At 32.1% G+C, this 15,092-nt stretch overlaps 1 protein-coding gene across 1 annotated transcript; it reads left to right on the plus strand.

Annotated features, from left to right (window-relative positions):
* The first annotated feature begins 5,203 nt into the window (after positions 1-5,203).
* LOC134278675 (von Willebrand factor A domain-containing protein 5A-like) lies at positions 5,204-13,925 on the plus strand. Its single transcript, XM_062760975.1, has 10 exons — positions 5,204-5,333; positions 5,920-5,994; positions 7,512-7,714; positions 9,182-9,407; positions 9,734-9,930; positions 10,794-10,905; positions 11,027-11,131; positions 12,307-12,433; positions 12,650-12,791; positions 13,787-13,925. The coding sequence occupies exons 2-10, from the start codon at positions 5,943-5,945 to the stop codon at positions 13,901-13,903; spliced, it is 1,281 nt and encodes a 426-aa protein (XP_062616959.1). The 5' UTR covers positions 5,204-5,333; positions 5,920-5,942; the 3' UTR covers positions 13,904-13,925.
* The last annotated feature ends 1,167 nt before the right edge of the window (positions 13,926-15,092 follow it).

Consider the following 15,092-nt stretch of genomic DNA (forward strand, 5'->3'; position numbering starts at 1 on the left):
AGCTCTTGAAAAAAGTGGGTTAGACGAAATTTTCCATTGAAATTGAATTGGACTTTCAAGCATCACCATATTTGAAATAGTCTTGGATATGATTAAGTGGTCCTTATATGTTTTCTTATGTTTTAGACAAATAAATAAAACATAAATATATTAATAAAATATAATATGTCAGTTGTAAATCGCTTTGAAATTGGTGGAAAATAAGCATTTTTTGTCGTTTTTATGTCAATAAACATATGTACCCCCGTGACACACAAAAAGCCTTGTATGAATTTGTGAAATAACAGTCAATATTACCTGTAAAAAGGAATTTTTGTGTCAAAGGGGGGTGATGTTTAAAAAATATTTTCCGTTTTCTGTTGATTTCTATAGTGAAAAACACAAGTTTTACCAAAATTTTAGAGTTACACGTATCTCTCTTTGTTTTCCCAAATAAGTAATGTTTTATGAAAATCCATATAATTATCTATAAAAAATATTCAAAAGTCATCGAATATGTTAACTTTTGAAAATTGATTCGGAGGTAGGCGGGAGAACAATACTATCGTTCGCAGTTCTTTAATTCTTTTAATTACTATTTATCAATGCTGATCATAAAATGATTATATTTTAAATTTTTAAAAAAACTTTTTATCCTTCTGACTACTTGTCGAGGTGTTCTCATTCATAGACAATTTTAACTTTATATTTTAATACAGGTAACTTTGATTTCTCAAACATTTTAGCTTATTTTAAACATCCAGATAACAAAATCTTATGTGATTTTGTCTTATTATTCTTTATTGACATTAGTTTGACGGTACCTCCCCTCCCCCCAATGAAAATAAAAAATATAATTATCTTCCTTCACATCTATCAGCCTCGATTTTCCTTTACATAGAAATCATCATGATCAGTGTATTTATTTTTCTCCTACGGAAATCTCTTTTCTCTACTCTTCTTTGCATCTGCTATGTTAGTACAGGAAAAATATTCTGGTCATCGATATTTAGACTTCCTTTGCGGGAAATCTGCTTAATTTTCCTGTAGTAAAATTCGAACAAAAAAGCTAGTATTGCTTTATTCCTTCATTTTGATGCATGTACATGTTCACGGCCAGGAACACGTTAAGTTCCAAGACAGTATCTTTGTCAGAAACCTTTTATGTAATTATAGCACTGAAAAGGGCTTGTTGTCATGAATTTACAGGTGAGGTTATGACAAAATCCGTCCTGTGTCATTACTTGAGAAGACAGGCCGTGAGCATTTTTTCATTTTTTAAGTTAAATCATTTCAATCAATGTCTGAAATTGCAATGGGGAACAGGACTGACACCCATTTTGGTGTTGTATGAATTTAAGTCATTAAAATGAAGTAATAAAAGAGGAGTTTGCGTTGGCGATATTAAACCCTGGTGAAATCAAACGTGGATTACATTCATTTTCCTATTAAGATGGTATATTTTTTGTAAATAGAATATTCTATATATACCAATTGGTGAAGTCAGTATCAAGACATGTTATAAGCCTTTACAGACAAAAATAGAAAAAATTAAAACTTGTCATGACAAGATACGAAAATTCAGTCCGTTGTCATCGGTCCGTTGTCGCTACAGTACTGTACACGTGTATACACTATGAAGGAGGTCGATTTTAGTTTTTATAATGTTTTGAAAAAATTTCAAGCATGCCTCAATAATTGGGTGAACTAATTAGTCATAATGAACTAAACGTATGCTATTTTCTATATTTTATATATTCAGCTTTTGTTGGTCATACATAGGGCTTCAGCCTTTTTCCTTAAAAAAAACTAAATTCAAAGTGAAGGAAGAAATACGCACGCTAATTCTCGATTCCCGCCTACATTTTGCACCCATTTAATTCAGTATCAATGACAATTTGGCCATAAAATCGTTGTTTAATACAATCAGATCAGATCAAATTATCCCTATTTCCAGCTCTTGAAAAGGGGGTAGACGATATTTTCCATTGAAAGATCACCATATTTTGAAATAGTATTGGATATGATTAAATGTTCCTTGTATCTTTTCTTATTTTTAGGCATTAATTTATGAACATAAATATATTAATGAAATATAATGTTTCAGTTGTAAATCGTTTCGAAATTGGGGGGAAAAAGCATGCCTCCTAAGAGAAATATCAGCCTGATAGTGCAGTAAAAAATACCAAACACAGATATGCAGCTTTGTCGATTATGTCATTTACTTGAATGGCATAAAGTAAAATGTATAACAAATCATCAAGGGGGATCACCCGATATTAAACAAAACAGGATGAAACATGTACAAATGTGCATGAAAGGTACAAGTGTGATCCCCTGAGATTGACTAGAAATTTACATGCGGTGAAAATATCATATTACATGTAGATATGCATAAAATATAATATATATGAATTAATCCTTGGAGGCGTCCAAATATATAATTGCGCCAATCCCAGAAATGTTTGACAAGTTACATGTACTAGCATAAGAAAAATACAAATTTTGACTAGAATGCAAAATAATACAAAAACGAACCCATAAAAATGGTGGATGGAGGGTTCTTTCCATCGCACTATCAGGATAACAGAAACGGCGCAACATAAACAAAGATTTTTTTCTTATTAAAAAAATCAGTAACCATGATAACTATTTAATAGATTTCTCATAGCGACATAAATTAAATTATCTGTGAAAATATTGTTTTTCGTCTTTTGTTGTCTATAAACATATCTGTGATAATATTGTTTTTTTGTTGTTTTTTGTCTATAAAGTATAAAGTATAAACATACCCCCCACAACCCCCACTTTCCGTGAAACACAAAAATTTTTGGCTTGAATTTTTGAAACAACAGTCCATATTACCTGTAAAAGGGAATTTTTGTTTCACGGGGGGGGGGGGGGGGGGGGGGGGTGTTCTAAAAGTTTTCCCGTTTTCTGTTGATTTCTATTGTGAAAAAAAAAAACAAGTTTTACCAAAATCTTATAGTTATCTCTGTTTTCCCAAATAAGTAATGTTTTATGAAAATTCATATCATTTTGTAAATTTTTTTTTTTAATTCTTCGAATATGCTAACTTTTAAAAATTGACTTGGCGTTAGGCGGGAGAACAATGTTCGTTCGCAGTTCTTTGAAGAAATATTTGAGGAAATATTTAAAGGAATTTATGCAAACGTTAAGAGCTATATCTCAGATTATAATATCCCAGTCATTTGTTCATATTTCTGTTGATTTTGAATTTTTTTTGCCTATGAAAAAAATTCTTTTAGGAGTGAGCATCCTCTGCCTACCGTTTACACCCACCGTGTGTTCCTTGTCTTGATCGGGAAATATACCGGGAAAAATACGTCGACAATTCAGTGTGTATGAAGTGGTCTAACAATTAATATGAAAAACGTCATTCAGCATTCAACTCTATGATAAATTGTATTTTCTGAGAAGATCATTGCTTCGACCAAAGAACTTTTGAAATTATGACTTTTATAAAACAAGACTTGTTATATTCTTGTTTCAGCAACTTGTTTGTCAATTCTTTGATACGTATTAAAAACTTCTGTATTTTAAAGTACATGTATATCCAACATTTTTATTTTGTTATACTGATAATATGTTAGGAATTGCTACACGTTTACACTCTAGTATGAAAATTTATTGAATATAAAACATCACAGAAAGGTTAGCACGATGACGTATACACTACTCCTAAGTTGACCCCCAAAAGATTCAAAATTTTCTGCCATATGCTTTCTCTTTTTAAGAGTACATATATACATTTGATCATTTTTGTTTAATATGTATTTCATTGATCAGTCTGACTAAAACCAGCCCCTGCTATTTCACTTCTAACAAAGTGAAATATAAGGGACTGACATTAGTCAGACTGTTTTATTGATACTATTAGACTTATATGTTAAAAAAAAGACACCGGACTAGAAAAACTTAACATGTACTGACAACGGACGTTTGCTTATAAATTGCGATTTCTTAAAGCCTGTTATCAAGAATAGGCTGTCAGTTGCCTAACACGTGTAAAATTAAGTTTTTCTTCATATTTTAGAATAAAAGGACTATTTTCATAAATTTTACACAAGAACTATTTAATTTTCAAGCTGACGATCATGACTTCACACATGGGCATATTGCCAACCAAAACTTCTCAAAATGCATTGTAGATATCAAATACATTAATCTTTGTATGGAATACTGTATGTTGTATCTGCTCCCCAAAATTTAAATTTAATCTAGAAATTGGCCAAAAACGTCATATTTTAGGCATTATGTATAATTTTTTTTTATGTTTCAAATGACAACGGACGGATATTATCATAACCTTACCTGTATTTTCACGACAACGAGCCATTTTCAGTGCTTAACTTTAAAGGTTACGTGTTCCTGGCCATGATGATTTTACGGGCCTCTTTAAATAAGTGAAAACTAAAAAAACAAGTTTAGAACCATTGCTTCTCTTCAACAAAATAAAATGAATTCTTTGATTCAACTTTTTTTTATTATTGATATTTTTTTCGGTTTTAAAGAGTGCACACATATGTGTTGTCATTTATTAAGCAATTTGGCACATTTAATGTGTGTTTTATGTCAGATCTATATCTGATATAATTGTTAAAAATATTTTCCTTTGTCAGAATTCTACAAAATGTTTTGATGATTAAATGTTTAGTATCTTAACAAAATGTCTTTCCATGCAAATCTAACACTTTCAGATATCATGTGACACACAGCATCGATCTTTCCCCACAAATATCAGTCGACCAGTTTGACTGTTTTATTTTAACTCTCTACTTTCTCTTTAAGATTGTTGAATCCATCTGAAAAGTAAACAGCGTTTTGGATATTTTTTTTCACGAATGAAAATCATATCTTAAGTATGCGTTGTTATGCGATTTAATTAAAAGCACACTTTTCACATACGCTTTCATTCTCATTTTCTTGGCAGAGATAAATTATTAACATTTAGCTCAGTGTTTTTATTTTTTAGCAAGGACAATAGAAAAATTAAGGGTTTTTCCCTATGTTCATTCGCTCTTTTAATATAACTTTTCATCTGTGAAAAAAATTAAATGCCTCCACCTATATTATGATACTGGTGCACTGTATATTGCATTACTTTTTGAACGACCCTCGTATATGAAAGGGTTTCTTCCTGTTTACTATTGGATGCTCCTATTGGGTAATATAGGATTATCTATTTTTAGACATGATGGGGCTTTCCTTTTGTGCGTAGCACAAATCAAGATTATTTGAACCGAAGTGATGACTGTTTATTTTGTTTTGCTAGCAAATAAATGACAAGTAAAAAGATTTCCTTTTAAGATTCCTATTCTTCGACTGTTCAGGTAAGTAGATATAAAACTTTAAATGATTTGTATATGATTTATTGTCATTGTGGACAAATTAGGTCAGCAAATTTCATTAGATATATTCAAGAACAATATTTGATCAAATTGATAATTACCATTTTGGTATACCTGTAATTTCCGTGTCGTTTGATAAACACCTGAAATGTAACAAACAAACATTTGTTGCACAAGTATCTTTGTTTTGTATGTATAAGTTGTTTGATTTGGGATATAATTTAAAGGGGTGGTTGACAGTCCCAATAACACAATATATAATGACATGTAAATGTTCATGATCTGAAGATGCTTATGGTGCTATAACTAACTGATCATCCTTTCCCTTTCTCTACAATATTTTTTTAATGAAGCCACTGTAACACAAACAGCAGACAGAGGAAAAAAATAGGATTGCATGTTTTATTCTAAGTTCACAGTTTGACTTTACTTCAAATTCTTCTTTGTTAAAATATATTTATATCTAGGATTCAAACACACAAAACATTGCATATTTTTAGCATTATCTTATTTTCTTTATTCTACTGAAAGTTTGCCATTGCTAATTCAGCAAATTGTAATCTTTGAGGGTGAGTTGCACCTATAGCAATCATGAGTAGTGGATCCAGGTATGGACTTATGTCACTGACCGAAATTCGATGTGGTAAGTTACACATGTTTAACAGGACATTGTATCGTGTGTATCTAGGATATATTTAATAATAAAATATATTAGAGATCCCCTTTGATGTATTATCTTTATTTCCCATTTATATTTTAAATGTGTTCTTGTTTAAAAGTCCCAATTAAGGAAGTAATTGAAATTTCCTGTACTATGCTGTTATTTCTTATGTATCCCATGTTACCTCATTTATTCCGTGGACATCACTCATTGGATATTTTTTGTTATCATATGATAATGATTTAATTTTCAATACCTTCAACATGTTCAACATTGTAGAAAAATACTACATTATATTCACCTGCACGTGACGTAAAAGGCGTTAATAAGAATTTATTTTCTTTACATCAATCTAAATATATATAGATCGGGAAAGTTCAAATAAATACAAATAGTATTCAAAAGGTATTTCCCTTGTTACCGATATCCCTAAACACTTCATTCCAGAACGTTATTTTTCTTTTGATTTCGAAAAAAAATAACCACCCATCGACCTTAATAAACCAAGTTATTCGAAAACAAAATGTATTGTCCTTTTGAGGGCTAGATTACAAGACTGACCATGGGTTTCCGACGGAGCTAGTCAGATTTTTTTTTGCTTTCATTTTTCCCTAATAATGCCCCACCTACAAAATTGATCCTATAAAAGGACCTGGCATTATTCTTTTTTGTTTTATAGCAACTAAAATAGATTAAAAAATTCCAAATTAATACGACTGGTTGTTTAATCGTGTTTCTCTCATAGCGTATGGTAAGGACCCCAGTAAATGTAAACAAGTACATGTAGATGGCATGAACTGCTCAATGAGTTTGTATCATTCAATATTATTGATTGATTGTATATATTGTTTAATGTCACTCTCGATAATTTTTCACTCGTATGGAGACGCCGAAACTTGTCGATGGAGAGCTTCGATTTTTGTCCTATACTCTTCACTTAGGGTCATTGAGCAGTGAGGGGTCTTTTTCATGCCAACACCTACTGTGACAAAGGACCTCCTCGGCTTATACATATTCAATTATTGAATCGTATAATAAAACATATACTAGTATTGTTGTTTTTAGTCAATACGATGGTTTAGTCGGTACATATACAATATACACTTCGCCATTCGGGTTCGGTGTATACTGTACTCATCAGTTAGCTAATTCATAGTATATTTTGACCTCAAAAACAGGAATACATGTAATAATATGATATCCCACAATTGTGACGTCACATTTGGTTTTGCATGAGAGTTTTTAAGTCAAATAAAATTGATTCCTACATACATGTAAAACAGTGTAAAACTTTGATAATGATGTCAACAAAACATGGAATAGAAGGAACCCTTGATGATTATATACGTTGAAGTTGCATATGATTTTTATAAGAAGCGTTATGTTTTTTTTATCCTTGATCGAGTCTTACACAAAAATAATAATCAACCACAATAGCATGCGATATCCTATGATAATTTATTTGTTCTTTTTCTAATTGAAAAATCAATTTTTTACAGTCCCGTTAAAGAAAATCAACATCCAGGTGGCGATCCATGGATTCATCGCCAACGTGACCTCTGACCTCCATTATGTTAACGACTTGGACAAGAACATAGAGACAGAGTTTGTCTTTCCATTGGACTCCGATGCAGCGGTCTACAAGTTTGAAGCCGAGATAGACGGTAGAACAATTGTAGCAGAAGTCCAGGAGAAATCACAGGTTGACATGCATACGAGGGCTGTTCAATAAATAATGTCCTCGGTGCTCAGAAAGAAGCAAATGACGCTTTTCAATGATTTAGTCTTCATGATTTTACTTATTAATCTCTTTTAATTCAAACACATTTCTGTAACATTTTTTTTCAATTTCTGATTGTTTTTAGAACTCATTTTTTGGTATGACCCTTAGTATACTGGAAAATGACAGATCCAATGATTTCGTGGACTTGTTTTTTCCTTCAAAAAGGTGTTTTTTTCAAGTTTGGAAATAGAAACAAGTCAAAAGGTCAAAGATCTGGCAAATATTGTTAATTGAACATTAACTTTTTTTGAAAACCCCTTTACTTTCAGGCATGGATTTCATGAAGAAATTCAATGTTGTAAATTCCTGATTCTGGGTCCTTCCTCTAATTAACCTTTCAATCTTTTTGCAATACAATTGCTCCTCCAGATATTAAACTGTTGAATACGAATAACAACAATACTATTATTTAAGAAAATTGCAATAAAACATATTTTTGCACCTTCGTTGATTTTATCAAGTACATCTTATGGTAAAATTTGTTTTTATCATTTTAAGCAATAGATTCATGTTCCAATATCTGTTTGAATATAAAACAAACGCGGAAAACTACAATTACTGATATTTTTAAATAATTGTTAAGAATTTCGTACACGCTGTCTTTTTCACTCATTTTTTAAAACAAATAGGGTGACCTTTGAGTACCAAGCTTTTTTACTGTCAAACGATTCTTAAAAACAGTCTTAACTACTCCCGATATGATGTCTACCAAATTTGTTATGTATCTTAAAGTCAATCATACATCATCAAATATTATTTGTTGAAATTTGACAAACAATACATAAGTTATTATAATTTTTGTTGGCAAGGAGGGTACCCATTTTTGATGTCCATTTTATATTTTTTTATCATTGAAATCCACCTGCTCATTTATCTATAAAACAGGCATCGATTGCTGTAAATAACACATAATTCAGTGAATATTTCTTTGGGATTTTTAACAAGTTTTACAGCAGCTTTAATGTAGCCTTTATTTTCACTCTAGTTTACTGATTTTTTACCATTCATTTATAATGCAGTGTCTCGAAAAGCCCTTGTTTCCCAGCTTCTCACGATGAAACTATGTGATGAAAAGTGGTCACATAAACTGTTATAAATTCAATAAAGATTCAATAATGAGAGAAAGTCAAGTTTAATGTCATGTGATATCTGTATTGTATGTCATACAGTTCAGGACATTATTTATTGAACAGCCCTCGAATTCATATAATAGCATACGTTTATCGGAAATATGAAGATCCATTCAACCAAGATAAATCATATTCCCCGTGAGCTTCACATTTTCCCAAACATTCATTTGGTTTCTCTAGAACAAAACAGATAACGCGTTGTATAGAATGATTATAATGAGGTGTAATAAAATTAATATAATTTTTTTTGTTAAAGGCAAAAGAGACGTATAAAGATGCCGTTGCTTCTGGCCAGACTGCCATGTACATGGGAGAAGATGACAACGCTGGAGATATATTTCGCCTCAAACTCGGAAATCTCCCAGCCAGGAAAGCAGCCAAACTCACATTTGCTTACGCAATGGAGCTGGATTTGTCATCTGATAAAACAGGAACATTTATGCTGCCAACAGTTCTAAATCCAAGATACGTTCCTGACTGTTGTAAGTCTGAAAAAATAATATTTTTTCTCTGTAGGTTGCATCTATATATCTAACTAAAAGGGTAAAATGGAAATTGATTTGAAAATTATAAAAGGGAAATAGGAAAGGTGGAGATTACAAACAGTGATGGATGTATATTAGGCTACCACATTCAAATGAACATCCATTTAGCTTAAGCAGTGTTTTATGACTATAACATTACTCTTAATTCCTGGGTTTCCTCAAAAACTTTGATTTTCAAAAAGGAATGCGATAGAATAAATCAAACCATGCCACTTTAAAAATTGCAATGGGATAAACCTCTTTGAATACTCTTCCTTTTGAAGCATCAAAAGATGAACCTAACTCTGAGGAGACTGACACAACAATGACAACATGTAAAACAACAGAAAGTGATATTGGAATGATATACTGCTCAGACTTTACAATGAATTTGGAAGCTGTAGTTGATGGAGGTAGAAACCTTATGGTTTCCGAAAACAAGATGGAGTTTGATGTGGTGGCAGATACAATCGATAATAAGGTATAGACTTACTATAACATTTCCTTTTAACTCTTTTTTTTATATAAGGCATATGCATACTGACGGTTCTTTAGTTTTTTATTCATGTAAAAATTTTGTTATGCCATTGAAATTCATTGTAAATGGTAAATTAATTTTTTCTGTGACAATTGAAATTGTCTTATGCAAAAAATGAACTTTTACTCTCCTTTTCGTTTTGTTTTCTCTGATTCAAAGTTAATGTTTCCGTAAAGTATATGATCATTAAAAAATAACATTGAAGATATTATTATTAATAAAAGTTTTTATGATTTAAATCATTCGCGCACCTTGGCGTCGTTGTCGGTGTCAAATTCAGAGGTTCATGGAGATGCTCATAGTATGGAGCAGTTAAGCGTTGCTATATAAACCTTAGCAGGTTAAAATTTCGTTGTCGGTGTCCAAGCAAGGATGATAAGGATTTTTGCTGTGCAGATTTCCATTTCAATCAGAGGCTCATGGAATATGCTCATATAGTATGTTATTTGTACCTGTGCCAGTTAAGTTTTTATGTGCTGCAATTTTAGCTAATGTATAACGATTTCTTTGAACAGGTTAAAATTTTAATGTTAGGTTAATATATTTTAGTAAGTCTCATTTCCAAGCAATTTAAAGCCCTATATTGAGCAATAATCGGGTCAAGTAAGCTCTATATGATGAAATTGCATAAATGTTGCAGAAAGTATGGGAATTTACCATACTAAAAGACACCATTCATCGAGTTGAGATGAGCTGTGTAATCTATGATATCATATGTTTTTTTTTACCAACAAAATATATGCTTTTTAAAAGTTTTTTGAGATAAATTTAAGACTTTTCATGATTTTAATCATTTTGACCTACAGTTGACATCATCCAAACAGCTCAAACATGGATCTGATTTCACTTTGATTTTACACTACAAAGGATTTGAAAAGCCAGGAGCAGTGCTAGAGAAAGGAAAGGAAGGTAGCGAAAGTAAGAAAATGTAAATTTTTATACACCAGTTTTATTGACCAATCTCTTTTCTAAATTCAAAGACCAAGTTTTATGCGATTAATAAATTGTTTTTTCCTAAATTGTTCCTTGTTTCTTACAGAACCATTTTTATCGACGGATGTGCTGATGATTAATTTTTCCCCAGAATTCAAAGACTTAGACACAAACGTGCCGTGTGAATTTGTTTTTATAATCGACCGTTCTGGTAAGACGTAACTTCAAGTTTGTTTTTAAATAAAAAAATATTTCGAATCATCTATTACACATGTGTATTGATTGATGATTGATTGATTGTTTGTTGCTTTACATCCCATTTGAAAATTTTTCACTTATGTAGAGACGTCACCATAAACCGGTGAAGGGCTTCAAATTTTGACCTTTACTCGGTACCCAGGGTCATTAAGCAGTGAGGGATCTTTATCGTGCCAACGCCTGTCGGGGCACGCGACAAGCAACTTTCACTTCAAGTTCCCAGCGCATGGCGAAGGAACACTTGCTACCCATTTCTTATCGACTTAGGTCAGTCGTGGCCGAGATTCAAAATCGCGACTTCCCGATCACAGGGCGAGCACTCTGAGCTACCGTGAATGGTCACATGTTTATTGTGTATCATCATTTACACATGTGTATTGTTCATCATCGTTTACACACACATAATGTGAACCATCGATTAATATATGTATATATTCGGTATCAGTGTCGAAACATGTGTACACATGAATTGTGAATAATCGTTTACACATATATACAGATATAAGATTATATACTTTAAAATCTCCATAACAAGTAATCCTTTAAAAGTATAATTAGTGTCAGCATACGGCTATTGATCTTTTTCGGTTCAGCACCTCTGCGACACACTGTATGCTCCTTGTCATAATCGGGAAGTAACGGAAAAAAATCCATCGACAATTCAGTGTGTAAATAATGGACTTATGATAAGTATTAAAACGTCAGTCAGCATTTGACTTTATGATAAATTGTATTTGCTGACAGGTCCACTATATCGACCATAGAATTACGAAATAGTGACTTTAAACTAGACTGCTGATTTTCTTGTTTTAACAACTTGTTTGTCAATAACTTACCTCGATTTAAAAATTGTTCATATATAGAGCATACTCTTGTGTATCGAATCAACTGAGAGAGATAAACCCCGTATGCAGGTGATGAAGGTATATTACTGCATAGGTAAGGGAGGTTGACAATTTAAAAAGTTAAAGCCATCTCATTTGCCATAAAGCTTGGTTGTTAGATTACCATTAACGTCCTTTCCAAGTAAATTATCTTAATATGAAACAGATGTGTCAGACTCTGATATGAATTCAGAAAGAGTTTCAACTTACATGTAATACATATAATAAATGAAATTTTGAACAGGGTCAATGAGAAGATCTCGAATTACGAAAGCCAAGGAGACTTTACTGTTGCTTTTGAAGAGTCTTCCTGTACAATGTATCTTCAATGTTGTCAGTTTTGGATCAAGTTTTTCTACTTTGTTCCCAAAGTAAGTTTTAATCATTCTGATAATGACACAGTAGATCTGAGTTCAAATACAATTCTCATTACACAACTACAATTGTACCATTAAGAAAAACATAATTTCAGTACGTAATATAGTACAATAATTTGAAACTTATTGATCTACTTAAATAAACTTTTTCCCGAAATTAATCTCCCCAAAGTATGAAACTGGAAATGAACAAGTTCGCTTATATTGAAGGAGCATAGAGTATAATGAGCAAAACCTAGAAGAAGCTCTGAATCTACAAAAGACGATGGAAGCTGATATGGGAGGAACAGAGATCTTCAAGCCACTAGAATATGTCTTCAGTAAAAAATATTCGTGTTCCTATGCTAGACAGGTGACACATTTTAATTCTCCGGAACTGAAAGCTCAGGCGAACTTTTCTGATCATGCACCTGCTGTCTGTTGTCCATCTGTCCGACTGTTAAATTTCACATTTTTATGTTTCTTGAGAACCGCTGAGCCAATTTTAACTAACGTTGGTTCAGAGCAACCTTGGAAGTTTAATTGTCATAGAAAGGACAAAGCCCCCCTTTTTACAAGGAGATAGAGATAATCAGGAGACGACAAAAAAGTGGGATCATAAAAAATTCTATTCAAGAACAACTGGGTCAGAAACAGCTGAAACTTACGTGAAAGAATCCTTAGGTAGTGTAAATTTTTTAATTTTTCATATCATGCACCCTTGGAATAGGGCGGGGCCACAAAAGGAAATCAATATTTCCATAGAAAAATATTTAAACATTTTCTAAAAAATCTTATTCTTAAGAACCACTGGACAAGAAAAGCTGAAATTTATGTGGAAGTATCCTTTGGTAGTGTAAATTGTTCAAATCATTACCCTGTGGGTAACGGCGGTACCGCAATACGCATAACAAGTGGGAAAATTTTGTGAAGAAACCCGGGTCAAAGTTATGGCAAATATAAGACCCTTTTTCTGTCATTATTAGTTTTCTAAAAAATAAACAGAATTATGCAAAATAATTTAATTTGATAAATGTTAATCTTGATATGAGCAAATAAGCAGTAAAACAGGGGAAGCTTTGTTTATGAACTAATAAGATGACTTATGCATGTGAAGAGTCAGATAATTTTTTTGTTAGGCCTAGACCAATTTCTATTTGATGCATGTGCATCATATAAATCAACAAATTGCGACCATGTAACTCAATCAATATTAAACTCGAATAATTGATACATTAAAATGACATGTCAAATTATATATTTTTTATATGACTATTTTAACAATGATTTGATTTGTTTTCAATGATTTAAGCTTGCTCATCAAATTGCACAATAAAACGGTTAAAGTGTAACATTTGGGATTTTCAGGTTTTTCTACTGACGGATGGACAAGTTTCGAACATCCCAGAAATAGTCAAATTAGTGAAAAAGCAGAAAAATACTAGGTTTCATATATATTTTTATACTTTTCTACTTATCAGTTGATTATTTTTAATAAAATGTAATGTTTAAATTGCTATAACATATCTTTTATTATTTTCCTTTCTAATTTTAAAATATTAAGGGAAGATGACCATGAAAGAAAAATTTTCTTTAGAGTTTTAAAAATACATTTTAATTTTATACTGACACGCAAAAGAAACACAACAAGCAGTAATCTACAAATGATTGATTTTTAGCTCACCTGAGCTTTTCTGATTACATTCTGACTATCGTCCGTCTATCCGTCCGTCCGTCCGTCTGTTAACTTTTCACTTTTATGAGTTTTTCTCAAGAACCACTAGGCCAATTTAAACCAAACTTGGTACAAAGCAAAGGGGAGATAATTAAGAAATTACAAAAATAGGGTGGGTTTATAAAAAAATCTTCTCTCAAGAACCACTGGGCCAGAAAAGAAGAAACTTATGTGGAAATATCCTGAAGTATTGCAGATTTTAAATTATTAAAATCATGAACCCCGGGGGTTGGGCGGGGCCACAATAGGGAACCCAAGTTTTACATAGAAATATATAGGAACAAACTTTAAAAATCTTCTTCTCAAGAACCAGTGGGTCATAAAATCTAAAGCATCCTGGAGTAGTGTAGATTCTAATTTTTAAAATCCTGAACCCCGGTGGTTAGTTAAGACCACAATAGAGAATCCAAGTTTTCTATAGAAATATATAGGAAAAATCTTCTCAGGAACTATTCGGCCAGGAAAGTTGAAACTTAGGTGGAAGCATCCTGAAAGGGGTAGTGTATACGTAGATTCTAAATTGTTAAAATCCTGACCCCCGGGGGTTGGGTTGGGCGCCAATAGGGAATCCAAGTTTAATCATAGAAATATTTAGGAACAAACTTTAAAAATCTTCTTCTCATGAACCACTGGGTCATAAAAGCTGAAACTTATGTGAAAGCATCCTTGGGTAGTGTAAATTTGAAATTGTTAAAATCATGACCCCCGGGTTTTGGGTAGGGCCACAATAGGGATTCAAGTTTTACATAAAAATATATAGGAACAATCTTCAAAAATCTACTACTTAAAAATTAGTGGGCCAGACAAGCTAAAATCTTATGTGGAAGCATCCTGAAAGGGGTAGTGTTAATTGTTAATTGTTAAAAGAACCACTGGGTCATAAAAGCTGAAACTTATGTGAAAGCCTCCTTGGGTAGTGTAGATTCTAAATTCTTAAAA

The sequence above is a fragment of the Saccostrea cucullata genome, unplaced genomic scaffold, assembly GCF_032062105.1.
Source record: "Saccostrea cucullata isolate Sc308-1 unplaced genomic scaffold, CSIRO_AGI_Scuc_v1 ctg10497, whole genome shotgun sequence".
NCBI classification, from domain to species: domain Eukaryota; kingdom Metazoa; phylum Mollusca; class Bivalvia; order Ostreida; family Ostreidae; genus Saccostrea; species Saccostrea cuccullata.

Bases quoted from the DNA above. Each gene is read 5' to 3' on its own strand.
- LOC134278675 (XM_062760975.1), top strand. From the start codon at position 5,943: ATGAGTAGTGGATCCAGGTATGGACTTATGTCACTGACCGAAATTCGA. The intron at 9,931-10,793 runs GTATAGACTTAC...TTTGACCTACAG, and splicing joins CAGATACAATCGATAATAAG to TTGACATCATCCAAACAGCT. The intron at 12,792-13,786 runs GTGACACATTTT...TGGGATTTTCAG, and splicing joins CGTGTTCCTATGCTAGACAG to GTTTTTCTACTGACGGATGG.